At 47.9% G+C, this 26,045-nt stretch overlaps 2 protein-coding genes across 7 annotated transcripts in view; one reads left to right on the top strand and one right to left on the bottom strand.

Moving 5' to 3' along the window:
* The window catches only part of RNF220 (ring finger protein 220), a 210,020-nt gene extending 196,335 nt beyond the window's left edge, over nt 1-13,685 (top strand). For all 5 annotated transcript variants that reach the window (XM_014872099.2, XM_014872098.2, XM_088169535.1 and 2 more), the window contains 3 exons: nt 4,005-4,113; nt 5,245-5,319; nt 12,906-13,685. In XM_014872099.2, the coding sequence (XP_014727585.1) occupies nt 4,005-4,113; nt 5,245-5,319; nt 12,906-12,977 (256 nt within the window). In that variant the 3' untranslated portion in view covers nt 12,978-13,685. The remainder of the gene's footprint in view (nt 1-4,004; nt 4,114-5,244; nt 5,320-12,905) is intronic.
* Nucleotides 13,686-20,663: 6,978 nt separating this feature from the next.
* TMEM53 (transmembrane protein 53) lies at nt 20,664-25,093 on the bottom strand. Of its 2 annotated transcripts, none has more exons than XM_014872096.2 (3): nt 24,980-25,093; nt 24,379-24,488; nt 20,664-22,568 (listed from the first exon to the last, which is right to left on the bottom strand). In XM_014872096.2, exons 1-3 carry the CDS (start codon nt 25,035-25,037, stop codon nt 21,906-21,908), a joined length of 831 nt encoding a protein of 276 aa, XP_014727582.2. In that variant the 5' UTR covers nt 25,038-25,093; the 3' UTR covers nt 20,664-21,905. The 2 variants fall into 2 exon arrangements, with proteins under 2 accessions (XP_014727582.2, XP_014727581.1); XM_014872095.2 differs by having other exon boundaries at nt 24,379-24,491; nt 24,980-25,092.
* Nucleotides 25,094-26,045: the final 952 nt, after the last annotated feature.

Genomic DNA, 26,045 nt, shown 5'->3' with positions numbered 1-26,045 from the left:
AACAAATAACCAGTGTTTGGGTTAAAGTTTTTTAGCAAAGAAGGAGGTGGCTGTTTCCCAGAAGAGATTTCTCAGGAAGCGATTGCTGCTCAAAACTACAGATAGGTCCTTTTTCCTCTCCTCTAGTATTTCTGTGTACTTCTTCTGGCCTTTTACCTGAACAAAGTAAGGATTTTCTCAGAGAAAAAAAAGTATTCTTATTTTCAGTGCTCAGGGGGAAAATGCTATGAATAGTAGAAAAATATGCACTAGTCACAAAGACTGAAAATTATCACATGCTGTCTGCCCAGTCTCACAGACTTGCTTCTTGATACCCAGCATCCTTAGCTGTGACTGCCAAGGTGTGGAAAACTTAACCACGAAGTCCAGGGAGAAGTCCAGGACCCATCTTCTTCCACAAGGAGCCCTCCCTTCCTGATTTTGTCCTTGTATAAACATTCTCACTCAGGCTGCCGCGTGTGTGGTGGTGTCACAGCAAGTCTCTACTCCAGGATGGAGGTGCCCTCTTGGTACATCCTCAGCCAGGGAGGACAGTTCAGGTGAGGCCTCTCACACCTGCTGGAGAAGCATGAGCACTGGAGCTCAAAGTATAGCTCTTGGCAGCAGTTGTGCTCAGCAGGTCTCTCTGGAGGCTGATAAATGACGTTATCCAAACACGTCGAATCAGAGTGCTGAGGCGCAAAATTGCTAAGAGTCGTCCTGCATCCAGCATGAGGTCAAGGCAAAGCAGAGAGCCAAATCCTTCTCCGTAATTCCCTCTGCCTCAGTTGGCAGGGTAGCTTGTACACAGCCTTCCCCTGTCCCTGGCACTTGGCTTTCTGATCCTCACTCCACCCTGGCGTTACCCTGTAAAAATTCTGCCCAAGGCTGCTCCCAGCTGCGTCCAGGCAAGCGCACAAAAGGTGCACACACAAGAGGGAATCCTGAGGGAGTTCCTAAGATTGCTGCTGCAGGAAGAGTTGCTCCTAAGCGATGCTTATCTTTAGGATACAAGCAGCAGGTTGACGGTAAAATGACACTAAATGGAATGGCATGTGTCCCAAGTGCACTGGCCACCACGGGAGCCAGACACATGGGAAGTGACTCTCGTCTTTATTCCATCCCTGGAGGTAGTTTCAGTTTCCTTTATTTACTAATGTTCTGCCTATTTCCCTTGACCTCATTTCCTCCAGCTTTTCCAAAGCAACCGTGCAATTATCGCTCACTTTGGGTTGACCCTTGGCTGCCACATCCCTTGTTGCTGCTGCTCCGAGAGGTTTTCCTGAAATCTCAAGTGCAAAATATTCAGTTACGGCCAAAACTCCTCTCATGTGAAGTAGGAGCTGTGTCTTCAGCACTGTGCTGTGCATCAGGATTTGTCCTGTGAGTTTGCTTAGCAGGGAGAACATAGAGTTTAAATTCTGTCGTAGCTGAGCTTTGATCAGTGCTGGGAGATAGCACAGTGGCTAAAGATCCCTCTCTTACCAATGCACCCCAGTCTTGTTAATAAATGTATATTTAACAATGTCTGGAGCGTATGAAGTGATAATAACTAAATCAATACCTCCCACATTGATTGTCCAGGATCCCTACAGCGTGACGCACGCAGCGGTGCGGTAATTTTCCAGCTAACTAGCACCCTGATCTACAGCCCTCCTATTGATTGCCCATTGTATCAGGCAGCCTCTGAGCATTATTGCTTATACCTCTATTCAGCCTCTTTTTCTGATTCATTCGTTTATTACTAGACAGGTGCGATTATCTCAGAGACTTTCCGAAATTGGCCAATGGGGGTCAGCTGTTTAAATTTCTATAAACAAACCATTTTCTATCTTCTCTAGTTGTTGCAGTGGCACATTTTTCCTTTTCAGGTTTTGACTGTTACTGGGCTGGGACTGGGGATGAACAGGCATTTGTCAGTATCTGCTTAAGGAATCAGCTTTTTCCTTTCTGAGTTGCCCATCCATCTGAGGAGGACAGGTAGCTCCACAGATGGTAAAAGTAGAATTTAGCAAGGGTTGAGGTTCTGCTTGCCACCTGCTGTGGGCAGGAATCACACTCGCTGTCTTTGCAGTTCCAGTGCCCTTGTGCATGCAGAAAGGAGAAATTGATTCCATGAAGTCAAATTCAACTGCGGTCTTCAGCCAGTATCAGTTCAATGGTGGGCCAGACTGGAAGAGAAACAGTTTTCTCAGCCAACAATAATCTTCAAGCTATAAATAAATAAATCAGTTTCTTCCTTGGACAAAACTAACACCTTTCTAGACTTTCTTTGAAAATGCTAGCAACTCTTCCTTGAGGGTGAGAACTCAAGCTGGGATATAGCAATAATTTATACCAACAAGCAGGAGCAAGTGGGTGTTTTCACAGCAGGGAGAATTGTCTCCTACTGAAACTCTTTCATCTTGCTCCAAAGCATATTTATGGATTCCAGGACTTGAATCCACAGGGTCCCTGTCCCCAGACAGTCCTCACCCACTAGGCTATCATGGGACATTTGTATTTCTTTACCTTTTTTGCAGTTTTACAATTGTTACCGTTTTCAGGCAGCTGTCACTTGCAATGAAACTCCTTCTGATGAAGATCTCAGCTCATACAGAGCGTGTCTCAGTACAAAGGCGGGAATAAAGTTGAAGGAGCTTTATAACACTGGTAGTTAACTATATACATTCCAACAGCTTCACTTTCCTCTGAAGTGTCATAATTAGGAAAATCATCCAGGATCTCTTTGACTAGTTCTGTTACCAAAGCCTTGGGAAAAGCCATCAGAATCAGCTTGTGGGAGATTCCCCCCAGCTCCCTCCCTGCGTGCTAGTGACAAGTGACTAATGAACAAAGGAGTGAGTGCCTGCCTGCAGTGAGAGTGCTGAGATTGCAGCTCACTTTACTGGTTGTAGTAATTCCACTAGACCTGTGCTTTAGCCACCTGTTGATGAATCATCCTCTAAAAAGGTAGAAGACATAGGTGCCACCATGGGTTACCTTGTGATTGATGATGCAGCTTCTGATGTCAAGATGCTCTTCAGATTCTTCTGAGCTGGAGTTTGCTTGGAGATGCCAGAAATTCACTGACATGTGTGAAAATTGTTGGTTTTCTTTTTATTTAAAAAAGTAAGAGCCTTTATGTCAATGCTGTAAATCTTTTCTGGGGAATACTTGAGGGCCCCTCCCTATGTCTGCCTATGTAGAACTCAGATTTTGCAGCATACTGGAGTGATGCTTCCTGGTCTGTAATGCTCCCTACATTTCATTTGCTAAGCATTGCTGTCTGCCCTTGCTTTTAGGTTGGCAAGTTGCTCTTTTCACCAGCCTTGCAGAACCATGAAAATACACTTGCCTGGCCTCAGCACAGTGCCTCTGTGACAAAAGAGATAATGCTGCCCATCAAAAATGACCCTAGGAAATGGGAAAGCTGAGATTGTAAAGCTGCCTTTATAGCCACCCTGTTGGCACCGTATCCAGTGCTTTTGGTTTCTCTGTTCTTTCAGTATTAGGATCAAAAAGCTGGGGCTTTCATTAATATAAGCCATTGTGTTGATCCTGTGTAATGAGCTGATTTTGCATTTCACGAGGCTGATGGCCAGCAAAGGCCTCCATTCTCTAAGGGGAAGAACAGCTCCTATTGCCCACAAAAAGTTATCTAAGCAGCTTTAAAGCAACATACAGAACTTCGTCTCAAGCATGTGGTCCTAAGTAATCTCTTAAGAAAGACAAGAAAAAAGGCAGAAAACAAACAAAAATCCCCAACAAAATTATCTGTTCTTTGAATGTCTGTGTCTTGCTCTTCATGAAGCTTGCAACCTCAGCAGTGGTTGTGTTCTTTTGTGATGTGTTTGGAAGTGTTTAGAAAGACACTTCAAAGAATTCACACTAGGCTTTTCGGGAATTCGTTTTTAACCCAAGTTGGATGTATTAGTTTGAAATACGATGCCGTTTCCTGTGCAGTACCTGTTGTGAGATCCTTTTTCCCCCAAACTCTTAACAGTCTCAGAACAGTGATCTTCACTCTTCATCATCTTTTGCAGAATTACAGAAGACTCTGCAGTGACAACATTTGAAGCGTTAAAGGCTCGTGTCCGTGAGTTAGAAAGGCAGCTTTCCCGTGGGGACCGCTATAAATGTCTCATTTGCATGGTGAGTAGCACTCCACTCCTGGTAATGAATCAGAAATGTCTTGGTATCTTTGCCGAGGAGGGGAGAAGCTTTTCTCCTTTTTCAGGCAGACTGAGGGAACTCATCACCAATTAGCCTTCCAAATTAAGGTCTTAAGAACTCAAATTTCTGTACGAATTACATTGTACACTGGTATTTATAGCTGTCTCTCTGTATCAGGGGCAAGAAAGGCCTAACTCCAGATGTCTTTCTGCCTTCCTGTAGAAAACTCCCAGATATACCAGCATACTTTTCCTGCATGTGCAAATTTAGGTACATAGGAGAGAGCAGAATCTGTCATCAGAGGCTCACTTTCTCTGATTTGGGAGCAGGGATGTTGCCTGAGCATTTAAAAGTTGCCAGCGTCCTTGCTCTCTGGTAATGCTGTGGCCTTCCTCAGGAAGGGCAGCAGCTCCCTCTGATGGTCCAAGCCTGCAGGGCTCTACATCTCCTTTTGGGTTTGTGTTCTGCTGAGGGCAGAACATTGTGTTTGGTGGAGAGCTCCCTCTGCAACTTCAGCTTGATGCACAGGCTTCTCTCTCCCAGCCAGCTCACAACTTGGAGGTGTGGGAGTGCAGTCCTTGTCACTCATCCCACAGAAGGGACAACAGCTTGGCTGCTGATTTCCAGAGGTTTGTTAGCAAAGATAGAAGATACTTGAGAAGGAATGTCTGCTGAAATAGCAGCAGCATTCCTGGAATGTAGTTTAGCTGTTCCTGCAGAGCTGAGTTCTGATACGGGTTGATCTTACCCTTTCACTGATTTTCATATGATCTGGTGACCTTTCTGATGAGAATAATGGCAGGTGGCCAGAGCAACTTCAAATGCTTTTGCAATAGCTCTGCTGAGCCAGGTCATCACTTGAGTGGATTATGGGCTTCCAACAGGACTTCTGGGAAGCCAAGAAAAGGGATTGAGGGAGACTTTCTGACACTTCTATACAAACATTACAAAAATACATCTTACATATTACACAAGTTGGTTCTTTTAACCAACTCTTTTAACAAAATACAAGACAGCATTATCCACAAAGAAAGGCACTGTGATGGGTTTGGGAGTGAAGAATCACTAGATCACGTCTATGAAAATAATCTGTTTGCTTCTTTTCCTCAGGACTCCTACACAATGCCCCTGACTTCTATTCAGTGCTGGCATGTGCACTGTGAAGAATGCTGGCTGCGGACTCTGGTGAGGCTCTTGACTGCTTTCTTGTTGACTTACAGCCTTTTTCCTCTCTTCTCAGATACTTTATTCTAGATTTGCACAAGGAAGGGTGCTTTTTGTTTTATTTTAAACAATCTGAGTGCTGTGCTTGCAGATTTCCCAAGCCTGGCTGTTTAACACCCCACTCTAGCTTTGACATGAGAGAGTTTTGAGTCAATATGACCCAAGTTCTGTCCTGCCTCTTGCTTTTTCCTCCACTCCTGTGGGAAGAGCTCTGTGCCAGGGACTACCTTGCCTTTCAGTAATTTCCTGTGGAGCATCCATGCAGAGAGGTAAGCCTGTGAGAATGGAGGCCAAATCCACTGAGATTTCTTGGAATGGGTAGCTTCTGAGAAACATAATATTCCCCAGAAGCAAAGGGAATCATCTTCAGGAGAGAGAATATGGAAGGGAGCTTTTATAATGTGAATCTATATTTTTTAAGTTATTTGGAATAGCACTATGTAGTTTTCAAGCATATGTCATTCTGTTTAAAAGATTGGGAGCTATCTTGAATATTGAATAGGTGACCCAGTAGAGTAATAATTCATACATTTATTAAAGGACATCAGGTTAAAATTTAAGGTGTTATTAAATAAAGTGTTTTCTTTTCCTGTGTTAAAACTGTGGGCTTTATAATCAGCCTCTAACGTCTCCTCTACAGTTGATTTTCAGGCTTTCATTTTGTTCCGGCTGGGGAGTGGAAAATAGTCAATTGTGCTTTCTAGTTCTCCCATTAGCAAGATGATACAGTGTTGGGATGTAAGGGAATGCCACTCCTAAAAACTTGTTCCTGGAAGGCATTACTCTACTTTATAAAACACGTTGTGTGCTTGGAATTACGATTAAGCTGATCATGCTTTAAATCCTGCCTTTTAAAAATCTCGTCCAAGAAAAGTTACCAGGATGGTGAAGTGCCTGTGGGCTTGAGTACTAATAGCTTCTCAATAACTTGGCTATCCCTTGGGCTGTATTTTATAGCTCTTCAGCTACACCCGTCACTATTTACATTATACAAGCTTTTGTAAACATTTTAGCAGCATTTATAAAAGACAGATGTCTGGATAAATATGTGCTCTGCCACCTTTGCTAAGTGAAGTGTAATCTTGTCTTTCAGCGGTGCTACAAGCACAGGATAAAACACTAATTTCCTTTTCATATTCTTTACTCTGAAGTCTTTGTCCTCTCCCTTTCCCCTAGCCTCAAGTCATCTTCTAAATCTGTGGCACCAATTTCAAGCTGTTCTTAGGCTCAGCAGCAACTTAGTTCAACTTCAGTCAGGTCCCTTTTTGGCATGTTCAGTAGTCACAGCCACTCATGAGATCAGGTAAAGTCACTCCAAGGTGCCCAGGAATTTACATTTCCCTTGCAGTGGGGAAGCCATCTCCCCCTAGAATTCCGTGAGAAAGGTGGTGATGAGGCTGGCTCTGTGTGCTCTGTACACGGCTCTTCTGCTGACCAGGCAGGCAGGATGGGAATAGTCCAGCAAGACATCGTGTTGGAACTTGGCACTTGCATAGGGGAAGCAATTAATAAGTGACTATTCATGTGTTCCCCAGCCCTAGCCTCTCCCTGCAGCCCCCAATTTATTAAACCAGGCCTTTTCACAAGGCATGCTTGCACTCCCTCTCCCATCTCAAAAAAATCTCCCAGCCTGTGTTCGCATGTTTCTAATGTAACCATTAAAATGTAGCCTGAAGACAGCAATAAAAACCCTGGAACGCCTTGGTGCTTTTGTGTCTTGATCAAAGTCAATGTGTGTAATCTCGTTAAGACTGCCCTCCTTCCCCCCTCCTTTTTTATGAATTTAATGGCATACAGCAGCTGGGCTCAGTGTTTAATGCTTACCAACCTGCATTGTTCTAATTAAGGTATCTCCTTTTATTTCTGGCACAAAAGAGACTCTTGTTTTTTTTAACAAGCGAGGAGCTGTGGGATAGTGTGTGTAATAATCGCTGCTGTTACCTTTCCTGGGTATAAAGCTGGCTCCCCAGTGGGGTTGGGAGGAGGGAGCCTGTGCATGCAGCACACATGGAAAGACTCGGCTGGGGGAGAGGGGCAACATTTTTCTTCTGTTGTGCAATAAACAATTTGTTGGAGTTAATAGGAGTTGGAGCAGGCGGGTTGTGTCAGGCTTCCGGCCCCTTTTGAACAATCTGGAGATCTGCCATCCATGCTGGTGAAAAGTCCCCTTTCTCCTATGTGCCTTGGTTCACATGCCCAGCTAAGATCTAATATTAACTTAGAGTGTGAGTGTATCTGAGAGAGCAAGGATCGTGTACTGAACAAGGCCCTGGAACTGAAGGCTCAGAGTGCCTGGTAGCCCTTCTAAACCTCTGCAGAGTGTTGAAGACAGGGTGAAATTTGATGCTCACATGTGTCTGTGTACCTAAGGTTTAAATATTTTTTAGGATACAATAGTACAATGATCTGAGCATCTGACTTGATAGTGTTTAGGGCACTGGTGAGGATTGGATCTTAAAATGCTTAGACTTTATGAAAATGAAATTTTTGGACTTTTGGCTTTTGATGTTCAATTCCAAATTATAATTGTTCTGTTGGTAAGGGCAAGGAAGTGACTTTAATCACTAACTCTACAAATGATTGCTGGACTCTCTAGCATAGGTGTAATTGTATTGGAGCTCAGCACGTCAACAGGCTGCAAGTTCTGGGGTTGAAACATTGACCAGAGGAGACTCCATCTCTGAAGCAAAGGCTGGGTTTGCAGAAAGGGACCCTGGAGATTCCTTAGGAGAACCAAGATCATGGAGTGATTTACCTGTGATCCCTTTTGGAAACCCTGAAAGGTTTCCTGAAAAGTGTGCAGGTTCTTCAAAAATAGGAGAGGAAATGGTATTGCAGGAGCAAGACTTAGCCTGGGCAGCAGCAGGTGGAGTTCCTTTCCCTGAACGTTGACAGTCCTTAACGGTGGGTGTCCATCCTCAGCTTATTGTTGGACTGCAGCCTGAGTCAAGGGGTGGTAAGGGATGAATCTCCCTCTGTAAGAGTCTGCCCCATCTCCATCCTTCCCCATTAACTGAGAGGGACCCTACAGCTAATGGTGGGTGAGGTTCATATTTTCATTCTCCTGAGGAGAGTTCTCTAACAGAAGAGATTGGCCATCTGCTGTACTGATTTGCTGGGGAGGTTTAGAGCCTCCATCCTTGGAGGTTTGTGAGAACAGGTGATCTTGCCCAGGGAATGGGTTGGTGAGTTCTTGACGTCTCTGTGAGCTGTAGTTATGTGATTTCCCAATCTCTGTTATCCTTCTTTACTAAATAAATGGAGCTGGAAGCTAAGTCAGGCTCTTGTTTGTCAGTGATGGAGCTATTGGTGGGTGCAAGGGCTGGAAGAGAACAGGTTTATTTCAGCAAATGCAGTTTCTCCCATCACCTGTACAAGCCAGATCCAGCATTTCCCACATGTATTTGCTGACTTCAGGCTTGTGCCTGCCTGTCTTGGGCTTATTTGAACATGACAACTACAAGAGCAGGAAAAAAATCACTTCTAAAAAGCCTTTTTCATCACAGAATGCTTCCAGGGGATCCATAGATATATATGTGTGCTCTGCAGTTGACACATTTATATCTTTGGTAATTAGTACGTTCTTAGCTTTGTCACTCTTTCTAGGCTCTAGTACCATTTGTGCCATGTGGGCTGGAGTGTTTTTTTACAAAACAGCAGAGATAGAAAGCAGACCTTCTGGGTGGTTCCTCAGTGCTTCAGCAACATATAGGGACCTCCTGAGTCAGCAGCTGCATGGATGCTGTGCTTGAGTCTTCATAATGTTCTCATCTGCCATGAGGTCCTCTGGTTATTAATTAGCATTCTTCAGTCCTGGCCTCTAGCAGCCTGTGGGGATGAGCTCCACCCTTTTAAGGAGGCTTTGTGATAAAAGTTGTTCTCCTGGTGGTTTAACCCCATTACCTGGCAACTGGAGGGAGCCCCATAATGGCAGTGGAGGACAGCTGTTTCTCTGGGAATTAGTATCTGCAGAGAGGAAGCTCCACATTTTGTGTGGAGGCATGGAGAGGAGGCTGATGTTTTGGTTGAGAATTGGATCTTGGTATTCAGTTCCTTTCCTGGCAAGAAGCTGGCTCTTGGTTTGGGTCCTTCCTGTCATCTCTCTGTTTCGAATTTACTTTCTTTGCCTGCTCTGTTTGTGTGTCTCTTTATTCTGTGTGCCTGGTAACATATTCTGCTTGGAAATTGCCCATTTTTAGACCCACAGGACAGCAGGAAGTGCCTAAATCGAGTTTCCTTGCTTTAGCCAATTTATAGCAGACATCATACCATTTTTTTTAAGAGGCAACTTTAAGACAAACTACTCCAATCCTTCCTGGCACCATGTAAGCCCTAACGACTTTTCAACATCTCAGCTCTCGTTAATGCATTTTTCAAACTACCACCCCAAGTGATTAGCCTGTATTGTGGATCAATCACTTGCCAAATTTTAATTAAGAAAGGAGGAGAAAAAATAAACTCCATCCTGGTTCCAGCCCCATTTCTTTGCTTTGTAACAGCCCTGGAGCAAACTTCTTGCAGCAGAGTTTTATAAACCCCTCAAAACTGGGGTTTATAATGGAAAAGCTGAGGTGGCCTTTACTCCAGCACACACAGCTATAACACATCAAGGCTTTTCCATGTAGCTATGATGAAAGGAGCAGAAGGACCTGGAAAAAAAGAAAAAGAAATGGCCGACAGGTGGGACTTATTATTCCACAGCATTTTTATTTCAAGGGAAAAGTTTAGTAACCCCAGCTGGCAGGTGAGCAGTGGGGGAGCAAACGCTTTTTCATTGTGCCTGTGCCAGCATGTGTGTGTGTACAAGCTTATGTGCCTCTCTACAAGAGAGGAAAGCTTAATCACTGGTGCAGATAAATGTTGTATACCTACACCGAAAAGTCAGATGTAAGGAACAAGGTTCTGAGCAATTTCAATCTAAAAAGTAACAAATCAAGACTTAGTTCTGAATTTTCCACACGTGCTCTTTTGTGCAGAGGAGGGCAGTTTCATATAATATAAAAGAAAAATGCATCCCCTAGTGTCCAAAGTATTAGAGGGACCCAGAGCCCTGGGCCCAGCATGCCACGTGCAGCCTGCACCACATTCAGGCCAGGCTGCTGAAGGTTTCGGCTGCTGTTGTTCCCTTCAGTGTACCCAGGCTTCAGAGCTCAAGGATGAGCTGTGCTTCCCACGTGCAGGTGAAACAGTATCCACCACTGCCCTTAATCAATCCGTGATCATGTGGCTTTTGCAGAAAATAGGTCAAGCTCCATGTGGCTGGGTTCTGCTTTATGCCAGGGTTGAAAACTTGTCCCTGGCTATGCATGTGCAGCTCTCAGGCTGAGGGGAGAGAGTGAAACCCCCCTAAAGCCATCAGCATATAGTGCAGAAAACAGATCTCTGGGACAGAGATCCCAAGGTCTGGCACAATAAATCCAGCAATCTTCCCTTTCCCTATAGTGTGAGGGAACTGCATACCTGGCCTTGCTTTGCTATGGAAGAGAACAGCAAGGATGCACTTGGTTTCATTGGGCTTGTTCTGCCATCCCTGTGGGCTGAGTGCAGAGGGCTAGTGCTTATAGTGAGCACCTGCAGCCTTCGGTTCAATGCCTTGCTGCCTCTTGCCAGTAAGCCTGTCTTAGGAAGGAGAACATGGACACAGATGTGGGCACTAGTCACATCTGGAATACTTAAAGTACCCATGCACACTTCTGCTTCTCAGGGCACACAGGAAAGCTTGAAAAGGCAGCTGCCAGCTGTTGTCCTTCGATAACATGCTGTGAATTAATTCCTCAGCACCTCTCTGCCACTTCCTGTGGGACCCCCTCCAGCTACAAAGATGATGCCAAGAGGGCAACTAGATGCAGCAGGTGCCTCCAAGGAAGAGGGAACTGCATGAAACTGAGCAGAGACTCAATTGAAACAGGATATTTTGTGGCATTTGCATCCAGATTAGTGAGTCCCTTGGGAGTGCTATGTCACCACAGTGGCAGAAGGGGCAGATGTTCAGATTTTTCTCTCATGTTTTCACCACTGAAGCAAGTTTTTACGGGGACATGAAGAGTAGAGCTTACAGTTTCTAATTCTGGAGATCCAAAGCTGAGGCATTGAGCATAAGCAAAAAGGCATGTTGAATAAACAGGCTCTGCCAAAGTCCAGTGCACTCAAGTGTTCATTTCATCAGCATTTTAAGCCTTTCCTTTGAGTTACAGTTTGCACTTGCTCCTCTCAGAATCCAGCATGCCAAGTCCACTCAGTGAAGACCACTGCATAGAGCTGCATGATGTATTGCACAGGCACAGTGGGATGGTCCCTGCCCTGGAAGGCTGAAAATCTAAAAGGACACAGTAGTTGTCCCAGATAACTGGAAGGATATGCCCACAGGCATCAGCACCAGCATTAGGTGTGCCATCCAGACCACCAGTGGTCTGTCCTTCAGAATGCCAGCCTGTCACTCACCCCTAGAGCAATGCCCAGGGTGTTTTGGGTGTCTTTTACACTTCATTCAACTCTAGCTCAACAGAACTTTGTGTGTGACTCGTTTAGATCAGGTGTAGGTGCCTGTGGTCCCCACATGTGTTTCGTCAACAGCTGAGCTACTGGCAGTGAGGGCTGTCAAATAGGACCTGATTGTTCAGAAGTGCAAAGCTCAGGAATGGCAGGTGTGCCAAGTCCATGACTGCAAGGAATAATGTGCAGTGGGAGCAGGGAGGGCCATCCCAATTTCCCACATTGCTGGTGCTGTAGTTGGGAGGCTGCCTTACAGCAGAGCTATCTTTCTGCCATTTTTCCCATCAATTGTCTGTCACATCTGCCAATCTAATGATGACCAGCTTAGGTTGACCCCGATTCTGAGGCTTATTAACACCCTCTTGCTGTCAGGCTTGGTGATAGATGGCACATCAGCCATTGTTTTATTTCGCATAGTGTTCCTGTCGGCCACCCATTACCCCACCCCAGCTCATATCAGTTTGCTGTTTCCAGTTCACCTTGGCAGAACAGATTCATCTCTGCAGTATCTGTGTGAGCTGGGGAGGATAGGATGGAGGGTTACTTCAGGCCAGCAGCTCTTAGGCTTTTGCAGAATGGACAAGGCAGTGCCCCACTCTGCTGCTCTCAAAGGGCTGGTCCAAGGCCCCCATGAACCAGCTCAGTCATCCCTGCTGAAAACTTCACTTGTTCCAGCTGGGTTGATTTTCTCTCTGTTCAGTGACCTGAATTGGCTCGTCAAGGGCTGCAGGTGAGCAAGGGAAACAAAAAGCAGCAGATCTCCCTGGCAAACAGTAGTGACAGTGGTGCTGAGTTGAGTGATGCACTTTGGCTCTGGGTTTCATCCCTCTGCAGAGCTCCTGCTTGTCCAGCTGCTTCATGCTAGGGATTGGAGCAGGACCAAGGGGCTTGCAGGACAGGCAAGGAAGGCATTGGGACGCCCCCTTCACACATCTTGTGCTCACTGTTAGAGGCCATGGTCCTGCCTGGAGGGCCTTACTGCTCTTGCAATCCCAGGCCGAGGGCAGGGATGTCCTTCATGCTCTCACACTGTGCATCTCATCTGCTGGTTGCAGGGTGCCAAGAAGCTCTGTCCTCAGTGTAACACCATCACGTCTCCTGGAGACCTTCGGCGCATCTACTTATGAAGGACCCAGCAGGAGGGCGGGACCCAGCTACTTGGCTCAGCTCATCACACCCAGGGGGAGAAGAATGATCACAACAACAAAAAACCCCACGTTTTAAAATTTAAAGAAAAAACAAACCAGAGACTCCAGACATGGACTCAAGGATAAGGAGCAGTGGGGAGCCTCGGCTGCCAGGTCCCACAGTTTGAGACCTCCTTCAGCATCTGCAGCAGGCAAAACCGAATCCTTTGTTGTGAAGCCCCCTTTTTTAAAACCAGTGTTCCCCATCACCCGTTCCCTGGAGCTGGCTTTGCATTGCGGATGGCTCGTGAGCCCTCCTTTGGACTGTGTTGTTGACCACTGCCCCCAGGAGACTGGGGAAGGGACCCTTGACAGAAAGATGTTCAATAACCTGTAACTTGTGTTCCTTGATCAGTTTTTGTTTTGTTTTTATTTGTTTTGGTTTGATTTTTTTTGTTTGGTTCTGTTTTGGTTTTTTGTGGTGTTCTAGTGATGACTAAAAGGTTTAAAAAAAAAAAAAAACACACCCAGGCAGAAATGAAGCACATGTAATATAGATTATATATGTTTACAATGTTGTGTATAAATGGGATAGACTCAAACATTACATACTAATAAGTTTCCCTTTCTTTTCTTTGGGTTGTATTTTTTTTAAAGAAGAAAAATGAGCAGAGAACATTAAACCCATATTTTTCTTGGTTCAGCAAAGTTTTGGCATTAAAGTCATTAGTTTAAAAAAAGTATATATATACATATATATAATATAAATGGTTTAATGTTCTGTGGTGTATATTTCCTCATTCAGATATGAAGTTAACAGCTTTTAGTAATGGCTGTAGCATTGCCCATAACTTACAGAACTTATGGGGAGTAGAGGAGGTGGATTTTTGTCATTAGTTGTAGCTAATGGGGCTATTTATAATAGAATCGTTATCCCCAGAAAGACACAGCTTTTAACTCCTCACCGGGGGGCCAGGCAGGACAGGGGGAATCTGGCTCAGCCCCCTTTATCTTTGCCAGCCGGGGAACGGGCAAATGGTAAGGAGCTGGAGGGAGGGAGTCTGTCAGAGCTGCCCTCTCCCCTGGCTGGGAGTGCCTGCTCGAGGGTCTGGCTGATACCTGTGCTCCTCCAGGCCACAGCCCCTTCCCTGCCCTGCCTGGCTTTGCCTTCCTCCTCTGGGCAGCGTTTTTTGGCTGAGGATGCCTAGGCAGCTCAGGATGATGCTGGGGCAGGAGACGAGATGGTCCCACTGGTGGCTTTGCCCAGAGAGACTCAGCCAGTTCCCTTGTGGGGCTGCCTGGCAAAGCCATGCAAGCCCTGCAGAACCAGCCTTATCCTGCTCTCACTTCCCCCAGCTCCCACTCTCCTGCAGCCTGTGTTTTTCCTAAGTGGTTTTGGCACTAGGGCAGAGAGCCAAGCCAGCCCTGTCTCATCCCCACTGCCACTCCCAGGATCCAGCAGGCCCCCAGGTTCCCCCACAGCCCCAGCTTCTTCCATGCAGTCCTTCATGCTTGTCTCTGTCTCCCATATCCTCAGCTTTAACCAAAGCTGCCATCTGGCCTGGTTTTTTTGTTGTTCTTTCTTTTATTGTCAGGATCCAAGAAACAGATACTGACCCATTTCCCAAGACCTTGGGACTACTCCCAGCCCCACACTGTGCATCCCTGCTGCGGCTCCTTGGGCAGTTGTGAGGTGCCAGCTCCTCATAGCCAGAAGACAGGGAGATGGGAAAGCTCATCTGCCCCACTCCTTTCCAAGCAGATCCCACCTGGCAGCACAACATAGCTGGGGAATTTTAAGACAGTCTAGGAACAGCAGTGGATGAGGGGTTTGGGGTTTGGCTTCTGGGCTGTTTCCGGAGAGGGAAGGGCTGGATAAGCAGGATATGTAGGGGGTACAACAGTCCCAGTGCCGCTTCCCTACCCTGAGCTCTTCTGCAGAGAACAGCTGCAGTTTTGGCATCTCTTGACTGATTTCAGAAGGATCCCACTGCACCCAAAAAAAACCCAAGTGAAATTGACGGAGCTCTTGTTTCATAAACATCTCATCAAAAGGTGACAGTTCCTAATTGGGAGTTTCTCTTGTGTACAAGCTCATAGCTGTGTGTGGCCTCTGAGACCAGAGAGCTGCTCTGTGCCAGCAGAGCTCCCGAGGACCAGAGGAAGCCAAGGCACCCTGAGGGTCCTGCCTTCACAGGGAGACTGTGGGCAGGGGCTGTCACTGCAGGGTAACCCTGCAGCCAGCAGCACAAGGCAGGGGAAGGGCAGGTATGCACAGCTCAGGCAGGATTTGTAAAGGGAGAAAAACTTGAAGGGCACATGGCTCAGCTGGGAGTGTGCTGGTGCTGAGGTCTCAGAGATGGAGAGGGTGCAGCCAGATGGTTTTGAGAGGCATCCAGGAAGGGCAAGAGGGTAGCACACCCCTACCCAGCACTTCCTTGGAAATAGCCTGGCTCCCTCCCAGGGCTTTTCTGGCAGGTGTTGTGGACCAGCCATGTGCTTTATGTGTAAAACCATATGTAACTAGTCATTGGTTCTTCGCTTTGGGGTTTATTTTTGGTTTATTCTTTTTGTTTAAATTGTAAAGCCATCCCCTGTTTCCAAGGGGGAAGCTGCAGGGGGAAGGCTGGGGAGAGAGGCATCCCAGTTTATAACAGGCATCTGCCACTTCCCCTCTTCTGAGTTTAAACGATTTAAAAAATTAAAAAAAAAAAAAAAAGTGAGATATCAAGAGTTACACCTATCTTTGCCCAAAGAATCCCAGTTGCACAAAGCGATATTCCGGTGTGTCAATGATTGTGTGTCAGTGTATACTATACAAAGAGGTACTTGTCACTCCCGTTTGTAAACTACATTTGACATTAATTAAACAAGTATAAATCTTCTCGGGTGCTTTCTGCTTCTCTGTGTTTCCCTTTGCAGGCGAGAGGCAGCAGAGACACCCCCCACACGCTGCAGCCCCTGGATGTGAGTAATGTCCCAGAGGGGAGTCCTGGTTCTATTTGGGATGCAGTAACAGATGCAGGGGGATGCTGGGACATGCACCAGACCCCACCATGGATGGGTTCCCCCAACTGGTTCCCCCTGTAGAGCCAGGAGGGCAGGGCAAAGGGCACCCCTCAGGGGACACCCCCATAATGAAGTCTCATCGGCTGCGGTAGTTGGGGGCAGGAGACGCCCAGCCCCAACAGATCTATACGTGCTGCATTAGGGGCCTCTGGTGCAGTCTAGGGTTACCCTGACACAGGGACCGGGAGGCTGCTGGGGCGGGGGGACAGAGGTCAGGTTCCCCTCGGCACGCGGCTGGCGCCGACGCTTTTGGTTTACAAACATTTTGCAGATGGGTCAATGGGCTGTTTTCAAACCCCTCTCCATGACTGTGTCCCCCAGGGATGGGGTGCTGGGAGTCCCCAGGCTGGTGGGAGGAGGCAGGAAAGATGTCAGAGACCTCTTTCCATCTGCTGTGGCAAGCATAGGGAAAGGGTGGGATTTAGGCACTTTTCTGGCTGGCAAGGAGCAGTGAAGCATCTCAGCCAGTCTCCCACCCACTTCAGCCCAGAGGAGGCCTGAGGCCAGGGTGAGGGGCAGAAACCCTCCCTCCCTCTCCACCTACCCCACAGCAGGCTGCTAATATTTTATTTAAAATATCTTTAGGAAGCGGAGGACCATGATGTATCGCATATATTGAGAAAATGCTAATGTGTAATAGCGTGTGTCAGGGGCCTCGTTCATCACCCCCAGCCGCCTTCTGGGGGATCCATATCTAATTAACAGTAATGAATGAGGGAGCCCACCTAATGACAGCCCGCCAGTTTGTTATGGAAATGAGGCAATCCCATTAGGCAAAACACTTAATTAAACAAACTGCTCGGAGTGTAGGCCAGTGCAGGATGGGCACACGCCCTTTAGGGACAAGGGGGGCCCTGGTACCCAGCCTTCCACATGCCAGGTTGGGGGCATAGAAGCTGCTGCAGCCTCTAGAGCTGAGTGCCCAGTCAACTCCAGTAGCAGGGAGCTGGGGAAGCTGAGAGAGGTACCCTTGGGGGGGGGTCCCATCTAGGGAGGGGGCAGCAGGGCAGTTCACATCCCCCTCTGTCTCTCTCCTTCGATGGGCTCAGAGGCAGCAGAGGCCAAACACAGATTTCCAATCAAATGTGTGTACTTGGCTCCTGCTCTATTGACACTGAAGCAAGAAGGGCTCAAGGTTAATTCCTTATCAATACCCTATTGTCAGCTCATCCATCACTCCACGGGGGCAGGGGCTGCCCAAGCTCTCCCTGCCCCAGCCCCCATAGATTTGAGAGGGTGACTGAAGGATGCTATGTTCACCTCTGCCCATCCCAGCTGTGCCCACATAGCCTGTCTCTGATGGTGCTGGGGTGCACTTGCAGCCATGTGAGGATGCAGAAATGAGAGGATGGCGGGGTCAAGTTCAAAGGGAAGGAGATGGAGGGATGCCCGTGCTCCAGACTGGATGAAGGAGCTGTGTGGGTGTGCTGGACAAGGGGGCATTAGGAGACGGATCAGGTGGTGGCTGTGGGGACCCATTTGTGCTGTCCTGTTTGTTATTGCAGCCTAAGCCCCCAGCCCTGTGTGCTGGGGGCTCCTGCCAGCCTTTTCAGAAGAGCAGCACTAAGCTCAGCTCCTTTCCCAGGGCTTGGAGACTACCGGGAACCCAAGAGAGCTCCGGAGTTCTGATACGTGGAGCTCTCAGAGGTTGGGCTATGATCACATTACACAGATTCACTTAAAAAACAGAAAGCCTTCCCTGGGTGCTGGAGAGGGAGGTGCTGTGATCCGGTCTGCTGAGGTGAGAAGGGCAGGAAAGCTATTCCTGCTGTTAGGGTTTTGGTTTTAACAGTCAGTTGAAGCTGAGGAATGGAATCTAGTACAAATTCCAGAGGCAGGCAGCCCTAGGGAGAGATGCTATTCCGTATTAGCTCACAATCTCTAGTTCTTGTCATCGGAGTTAGTTCTTGCTGGTCTTTTTCCTTGCCCCAAGAGGAGACTTTTTGCAGGGAATGCTCTCAGAAGCACTGGGCTGAGCCATGCTGTTGGGGTCCTGGCCAGGATCTGCTCAGCTGTCTCCCGGACTAGAAACCTCTCCATACAGGAAAGAGAGGTCCTGCTGCCATCTCGTGGAGCTCTTCCCGCCCAGCACGGGGCTCCCGCGGGCTCTGCACAGCCGCTTCTGCCGGCTCCTCCACTGTCACCTCCACAGGCAATGGAGACCAGCCTCCCTCCTTCATTTTTTGGGATGCAGGGGTTGGATTGTTTGGTTCCATCCCATTCATTCCCACATTTCCATCAATGGCAGAACTCCCTGCATATGCCTGCAGCATCCCAAAATGCATGAAAATGGAACCTCAGCCCACACACCTTTAAAACACCTTTATGAAGTGTGGGCATAGGTCAATCTGCACCCAGGAGCCTAATTTCAATTCCTTGTGCTGCAAGATGTTCACCGAGCTCCAAACCCCTGGCTGGCTGGATTGGGCCCCTGGCCTGCCCAGTTCTCCATCACAGCCTCCCCCAGTGCCACAGGGAGCTCTGGCTGCACAGACACCCTTCCAGTCCTGTCAGGAGCAGCTGAGCACCCTCCAGCCTGGCCACACGGGTTACCCTGACCACTAAGTGGCTTTTTGTTTTTCAAAACCATCCTATAGCATCACCACTGCCTGGGGAGAGAAGGCACCACAGAGGAGCAAGCCAGTTCCCTCAAAGGAAACACTTAAATAGATTTTGTTACTGAGGGAAAGTTAATTTTGCTTTACCACAACTGTGGCACACAGCTGTGAGCATCCTCCTCTCCCACCACTGCTGGTGTTCCACCCACATTATTTCACAGTCTGCACATAGGGCCGGACTGCAGGAAAACAAGCTCTGGGCCACATCCCACTCTCTACCCTCGAGGCAAGCCCAGGGATGCTGCATTTTTTCCTCCCAATGAACAGATCTGCAGTGCCCCTCCTCCCCACAGCTCATCTGAGATTTACCTGGATTTGCCAAGATAGCACAACCTTTGGGCTTTCAGTGTTCAGGCTGAAGCTCTTTAGGAACACCGGCTGCGCCAAACCGTGACAGTTTAGCAAGGATTAAGGGTCTGAGGCTGGGTTTTTGTAAATCCAGTAGTGCTTGGATCAGTTCTCAGCCATGTGCTTTCGGGCTCCAAGTTATTAACCTTCTATTTCAAATAAGCCACAGAAATACAGAGGGCAGGAAAGTGGGGGCACACGCAGTACAGGAGGCCAGCATATCACACGGTGCTCACAATCGGAATTAAAACTTGCTGGGACTCAGAAAACAAAACCCACTCAGAAGACTGGTGCTGTAAATCACTGGCTTGCCCTAGATCATCTTGCTCTCAGAGAGCTGTGTAATCAAACCACCTCCAAATTTCAATTCACTTTTGCAGCAGTGGAAATGCCTGTGAGCACATTCCTGTTTGCAAAGCTCAGGACACTCTGACTCCAGAACTCCAGCAGGCAGCACCTGCTCCCTGCCTGCTGCCCTGGGCTGAGCTGGGGAAGTGGCAACACCGTGGTGGGGAGGTCAAAGTGGGAAAGGAAGGTGCAGCTGACATGTGAGCCTCTTTCCAGAGGAAGCCTCACCATCCTGTCAGGCAGGGGCAGAGGGTTTAGCTCCCGATCCTGCCAGTCATGTTCTGCAACAGCCCGAGTCTTTAAACAGGAGTTCAACACCCACAGCAATAAACAGGAACAGCAGATTCCCAGGAACAACTGTATTAATTCAGAGGCGTATACTATGGAGTGTTTAACTGTTCTGTAAATACTGAACCTGTAGAAACCAGTATGAGGGCAAGTGCTGGTTAAATAGCCTTTATCACCTCTGTTCCCCAAGAATGTTCACAGTGCCACAAACAGGCTGGATGCTGAGAAGCCTCAGCCCAGATCTCTGAAAAGACAAATGAACACATCACAGCTCAGGAGACAATGACAGCACAAACCAAGGGCCTGCTTAAAAAAGCTGAGAGATCTCTGATGGGCTTTCTGGAGATAAGGGACCATGCCTGGATTTTATGGGTCCAAACTCTAGAAACAAGAATTTCTCAATGAAAAGGGGAAGGCTGAAGGCTCTTACCACAGGGTAGCCCTCACACCTCACTTTCACAGTGGGAGCTGGAACTGGGATCACACCCACATAAGACTGAATCAGAGCAACAACAGCTCCTGTGCCTGGAGACAGCTTTTACTTTTAAAAAAACCAAAGACAACCCAGGTCATCAGGCCCTTTTCAGTTAATTCTCACTTATCCCATATACAGCCCAACCCTACCTCAAAAATCATGAACATGAGGGGGTTATTCTGCTGTAAATGAGTGTTGTCACAATAGTCTGCTACAAACAGCTGTGTGGTCACCACTGCCACTCAACCTGTGCTTTCACTTCTGTGAGGTGTTACAGCTCTTGGTTTAAATTTCCAAATTATTTTAGTGCTTCCAAGGACTTCCCCCTCTGTGTTTCAATCCAGAACAGTAAGACTTTTGTAGCTGTGGATCACAGCACCCCAAGGGTGGGCAAGACCAGCAGAGCCACCCGCTTGCAGAACCTTTTGCAAAACTCCTCCTGCTTTTTAAGTGCCTACCTCTCTAGGGCAGCTCCTTGTTCAAGCAGGCCCATGTCACAGCCGTCCAGAGCTTCTTCCTGGCAATTTAAAGTTGGCTAAATCTGTTCACCGTTTTATTAATTAACTTGCTATGCTGTGACAGCATAAATATATCAGCAGGCTCTCCTGTGTCTTTATCCCCGCTTCTCCCCCAAATAAACAATAAAACCTAAACCCAAACATGGATCAAGTACAGTGCAATGAGCTACTTTTTCACTAGGTGGAAAGAATTAATTTCCTATACACATTGCATGGACTGCAAAGACTGATCATCTGAAGAGAACATTATGGACAAAACCATCCTATTTCATGGTCATTTGTAGGCTGGAGGTGATTTAAGAAATACCCAGTATAAAGCATAGTTCCAATAGACAGTTCCATTTTCTTCTGCAATTCCACCTTTCTGTTTCTGGGGTTTGGCACAGGTGTAATCCAAAAGTTTCCCCGAATATCCCAGATGCAAAATATAGGCCGCTCAAAAAGATACAATAACAAATAAGTAGCCCTCCAAGAAAGCAAAACTACTCAGTAGAACACACAAAAGACTGGAAGGAAGAGAAACAAAATACTAAGCACATTCAAAAATGTTAATTTAAACCTCTGGGTTGAAGAACACAAAAGTTATCACAAACATTTGAGCTCCCACCAAGTATCAAAGAGCTTTGACTGTTTTATCTCAGCTATTTAATGGAACCAGATAACAGTCTGGTCATACTGCCCTACACATACCTTTTCCTGGTCTTACACTTGGTTTCAGAGCCTGATCTCCAGCAAGGAGAAAACAACAAGAGCTGGGATGCAATGAGAAAAGCAAAAAGTCCTGCAGACTTGTCTCTGTTTGCTCATTGCAAGATGAAAGAAATGGCAGAGAGAAAAAAAAAACAAGAAGAACAAAGACATGGAAGAGCTGTACTGTAAAATTAGTACAAGCAACAGAACATGCACACTGGACATCAGGGATAAGGAGACAACATGGAAAGCAGAGAACAAGAAGAGACAGGAAGAAACAAAAAATACTCAGTATGAGCTTCTGGTCTGTGACACCTTGGTAAAGCACATCAACATGAACCATGACAGGATTTCACCTTCAGGACTTTAAATTAATCCATATCTACTTTCTGCTCTAACGTGGCTGGTCCAAAGGCCAAGCTGGAGGCTTTCAGACTTACAGAAAGTAGGGGAAAAAAACCAAACCAAACAAGAAGCCTCTACTTTCCTCGCTTCAAAGACACAAAAGCAAAGGGGCTGACATTTTCCATAGGAGCTGAGCAAGCAGAGGCAAACACGGAAGGTCATTACAGCACTAAGGAGCTGAGCCCCCGACACAGTCAGAGAGGAAAGTCGTGCAGAGGTTGCAGTAATAGCTGGGGTACACCCGCATGTGGCTGACGTGAGGCGAATCTGAGAAGTCCACAGCTTTCACAGGAACACCGAGCTGCTGCCGGGCATCGGCCATGAGCTGAACCTCGCTGGCCCTGATGATGAGATCGGCCTGGGAATAGAGGTAGAGCTCGGGCCAGCGCGAGGGCGCTTTCAGCAGGGCATCGTAATGGCTCTCGTGGATGGAGCGGGTCAGGGGGTACAGCAGGATCCGCAGCACCACGGCCGTGCTGGCAAACGTGAACAGCAGGAAATACTTGAGCAGCACATTCATGGAGGCCAGGACAGTTTCCAGGGCACGAAGGCCTCCTCGCAAGTTTCTTCTGCCAGGGGCGCTATCGAAAATGGTGCCAGCTACTCTGAGGTTCTTAAACAACTTGTGGGTGTGGAGCGCCTCCATGATGTAACGGTACAGCATGGCACCACCATTGCTGAAAACATGGAAAAGAACCGGTCTGTTCTCAATACTGTAGTCAAAGAGCAGCTCCAGGAGTTGCCTGGCTGGGGTCTGCAGGGATCTGATGCCAAAGGTCTCAGAGAAGAATACCATCCTCCATGGAGCCGTGTAACGGATGACCGTGCACCCCTAAGAACGACAGAAAGAGACCCCACAAAGATTTAACCTGTGCTGCAAATTACAGAGAGTAGGCAAGCAGCAGTACAAAGAACATGAAAATTTGGGACAGTTTTCCAACAGGAACCACAGGGCCAGAGCAAAGTCGTTAGTGTCAGCAGCAAGGCACTGACACGAATACAGATTACAGAAATCATTATGAAAAGGCCTCTGCAGTGGCAGAGGCCTGGCTTTGGTCATGTCTGAGATCCTTTCAAATCTTGTGCTAGCTGGCACAACCCCTGGAGACACTGTCACCCATTTTTATAGGTCTTAATCCTCACCCAGAAGACAACCATCTCCTTGATTCACAGTCCTTCAGTATCAGGCATTTGGTATGAGGAGCCTGCTCTGGTATACATCCAGCTCATCACACTGAAGCAAATATAAGGAGAAAGAGGAATTTCCTCCTCTCCTTGGGTGCACTTGTTTGCAGCTGTCTCTGAGACTCACCACCAGCCAACACCAACATGATTTTTGTAGATCTTCCTGAAACACTTCAGCTGTACAAAGAAAGAGCTCTGGCTCAACGACTCGGAACTCCTGAGCAACTGCCTTCAAGCTTAAGTCCTTACATTTAGGTATAGATTTGGAAACAGGATCTTGGAGGAATTTCAAAATAAAGCAGATGGAACTACATTTATAAATACTTTAGGCCTTTTCTATCATCTGAGCTCACTGACATTACACACTGACAAGCTCAAAGCTAAGGCACCAAAACAATCCCCCCAGAGCTCCCTAAACAGTAAATGAGGAAGAAGAGGATACCAAGTTCTCAAATCAAAGCCTCCTCTACCATCTTGCCATGGTTACAGCCACTTCCTCTTAGTGAGCTAAGAAAACCCATCCTTTCCTTTCCCATTTCTATGATCTTTCTGATAGAAAAGTATTTTCCAAGAAGTTGTCATGCTGCCCTGTAACGTGCTCCTCATCCGCTCAGCAGCATCTTAAAGCCACTTAACAACTAATTCTTCATTAGATCAAGCCAATTAATGACTCTTACACTGGATTACACATTAACAATAGACTTGTTAATGTACAAACTTTACCACCTATAGTTGGAACAGATTTGGATAAATACAAGATTCCCTGTATGCTGACCAAGAAAAAAAATCTAATGTTTCACTAGGTCCCCATGCTACAAGCTGGGGTCATTCCAGTAAAATACAGTATTAGAAAGGAAAATATGATAGCTTAGGGAACTGGAAGTAGAACAGATGTCTCTAGTTCAAACACAAGGAATTCCTAGTGTGCAGCTATGACTATGACAGGATGCCTGTTTCACAGACAGGATAAAATTAATTTGGTTTACAACATTTAAATGAATCATTTTCACAGGAAGGAAGAGCCAAAGGCACAAGAGATCCCAATTCTGTCAGTTCCCACCCCAGCCTCACCATATCTGTGCTGTGGCCTAACAGCAAGCAGTAAACACAGAATCTTTCCCTGCATGTTTATCTGCTAGGAAAACTAACACAGTTCACATCATTCCTGAATAGTCCCACAACTTTAAAAGCCTTAAGATACTTCAGTGAGTCACACAGCAGCTGAAAGTTTCTCCAAGGAAGTATTTCTATCTTAGCTGCATACACAAAGGTGACATCAGCAGCTGTTAGATAACACTGCCCAGGCTGTGAGAGACAAGGAGCTTTCAGTGACAGGAGAACTCTCACTCACTCCCCGTGAGTGAGACAGAGAGGCTTCAGAGAGACCTTACCAACATGCAAAAATAAGGTAGTTTCACAGCATGACAGTGTCATGAAAATACAGACAGGCTACTCACCTTCTGGCTGTAGATTGCGCTGTATTTGGCCAGGTATTTGTCCTGGCAGCCGGCCCAGCCTAGGAGGATCACCACAGGCTGGCCGTCGGCAGGCTCTGTCTCTGCACTGCCTTCTGAAACAAATCACAATGTTACAGCAACTGCCCTCCAGTCTACCCGAGTCAGAACTTAGAGCAGCCTGTCCGGTTAGTTAGTTTAGTTGGTTAGTAAAGTTTAAAGGCAATGGTGAAGCAAGTATAAGCTTGACTTCTCGGTCAGTTACGAGTATTGCCTCACCCCGGTTTCACTACGTGGGCGTGCCCTGCAGCACAGCACAGCTTCAGCCCCTGCAGTTCTCACCGCTCTCCAGCGACGCAAAGCCAGCACCGAACTGATCCCTACGGGGGGCGAACCGCACTTCCCGGCGAGATAGCTGCTGCCACTTCCAAGGGGAAAAGGGAAGCGTCCTGCCCTGTCCTCCAGGGACTGCCAGACACCTGCTAGAGCACCAGTGCCCCACAGCTCCTCCTCCCATACCCCAGCCCGCTCCTCCCTTCTCCGCCCGCAGAGACCCCCCAGTCCCAGCTGTCACTGGCGTGCCCGGTCCCGCTCGCCTCCGCACCGAGGGCCTGTCCTGGCTTCAGCTCCACCACGGCCTCCTTTAGCCCGCGGGTGCCCATGGCCGCGCTTCGCGCACCGGCCGCCGCTTCCGCCCCCCCGGAAGCTCCGCCCACCGCCCTCCCCGAAGCCAATGGGAAAGGAAAGTGCCCACCCCGTCTCATCATCCGCCCCGCCCCCTACCCGCCTCCCACTTCCTTAGCAACGCGCCCTTAGCATCGGCCCAGCGCCCCGCCCGCTGATGACCTATTGGGCAGGGGGAGACGGTCGGGCAGCGATTGGTTCAGCCGCGTGTCAGTCATTCTGCGGGGTAACCGCCCCCTCGGGGCAGGGGCGCGGGAGCGGGGGCTGAGGCGGGCGGGGGCCGCGGGGCCGGGATGAGGGGAATTTTAGGGCCTGGAGTGAGGATTGCAGTCAGGGGGGCCTGGGGATACGGCGGGCATGAGGATTGAGAGGGGTTGTTGGTCCTGATCTGGGTGTTTGGGTCAGGAGGGGCTGGGCACGCGTGTCACGGAGTGTGTCAGGGACTGTAGGGCCTGGAGTGGGATTTGGGTGTGAGGGAGCACAGGGCCTGTGGTTGGGCTGGATCGGGCCTGTGGGATGATGGTCTGGGGCAGGGAATGCTGAGGTTGCAGTGGATCAGACGGGGCAGGGGCTGGGATGGATGCAGGGGGCAGTGCAGGGCCTGGCAGGGGGTGGGGCAGTGCAGGGTTGGGTTTGGGGCTGTGGCTGCCTTAGCAGTGGGGCTGGGGGACAGGACATGCAGGAGAGAGAGGTTGAGGAGCTGAGTACGTTGAGGTGCACTGTGCACGGGAGGACTTGAGGTGTGCCAGGAAAGGGTGAAACCTGCCAGGGAAACAAACCCTAAGTTCTGCCTGAGGCTGGGCACAACCTTGATGTTGCAAGATGCAAAGATAACACCAAATCACTGCCACTCTGTCATTCCACGAGTCCAAGGCTATCATTCCCTGGCACCTCACACTCGCTCTGAGGCTGAAGCAGCACCAGTCTGCCTTTTGATCTCAACCTGATGATTAAGCAGTACTCTGGATTTAAATAACTGCTGAATT

The sequence above is a fragment of the Sturnus vulgaris genome, chromosome 9 (assembly GCF_052056855.1).
Source record: "Sturnus vulgaris isolate bStuVul1 chromosome 9, bStuVul1.hap1, whole genome shotgun sequence".
Taxonomy (NCBI): Eukaryota; Metazoa; Chordata; class Aves; order Passeriformes; family Sturnidae; genus Sturnus; species Sturnus vulgaris.
This window is presented reverse-complemented; position numbering and strand designations above follow the sequence as displayed.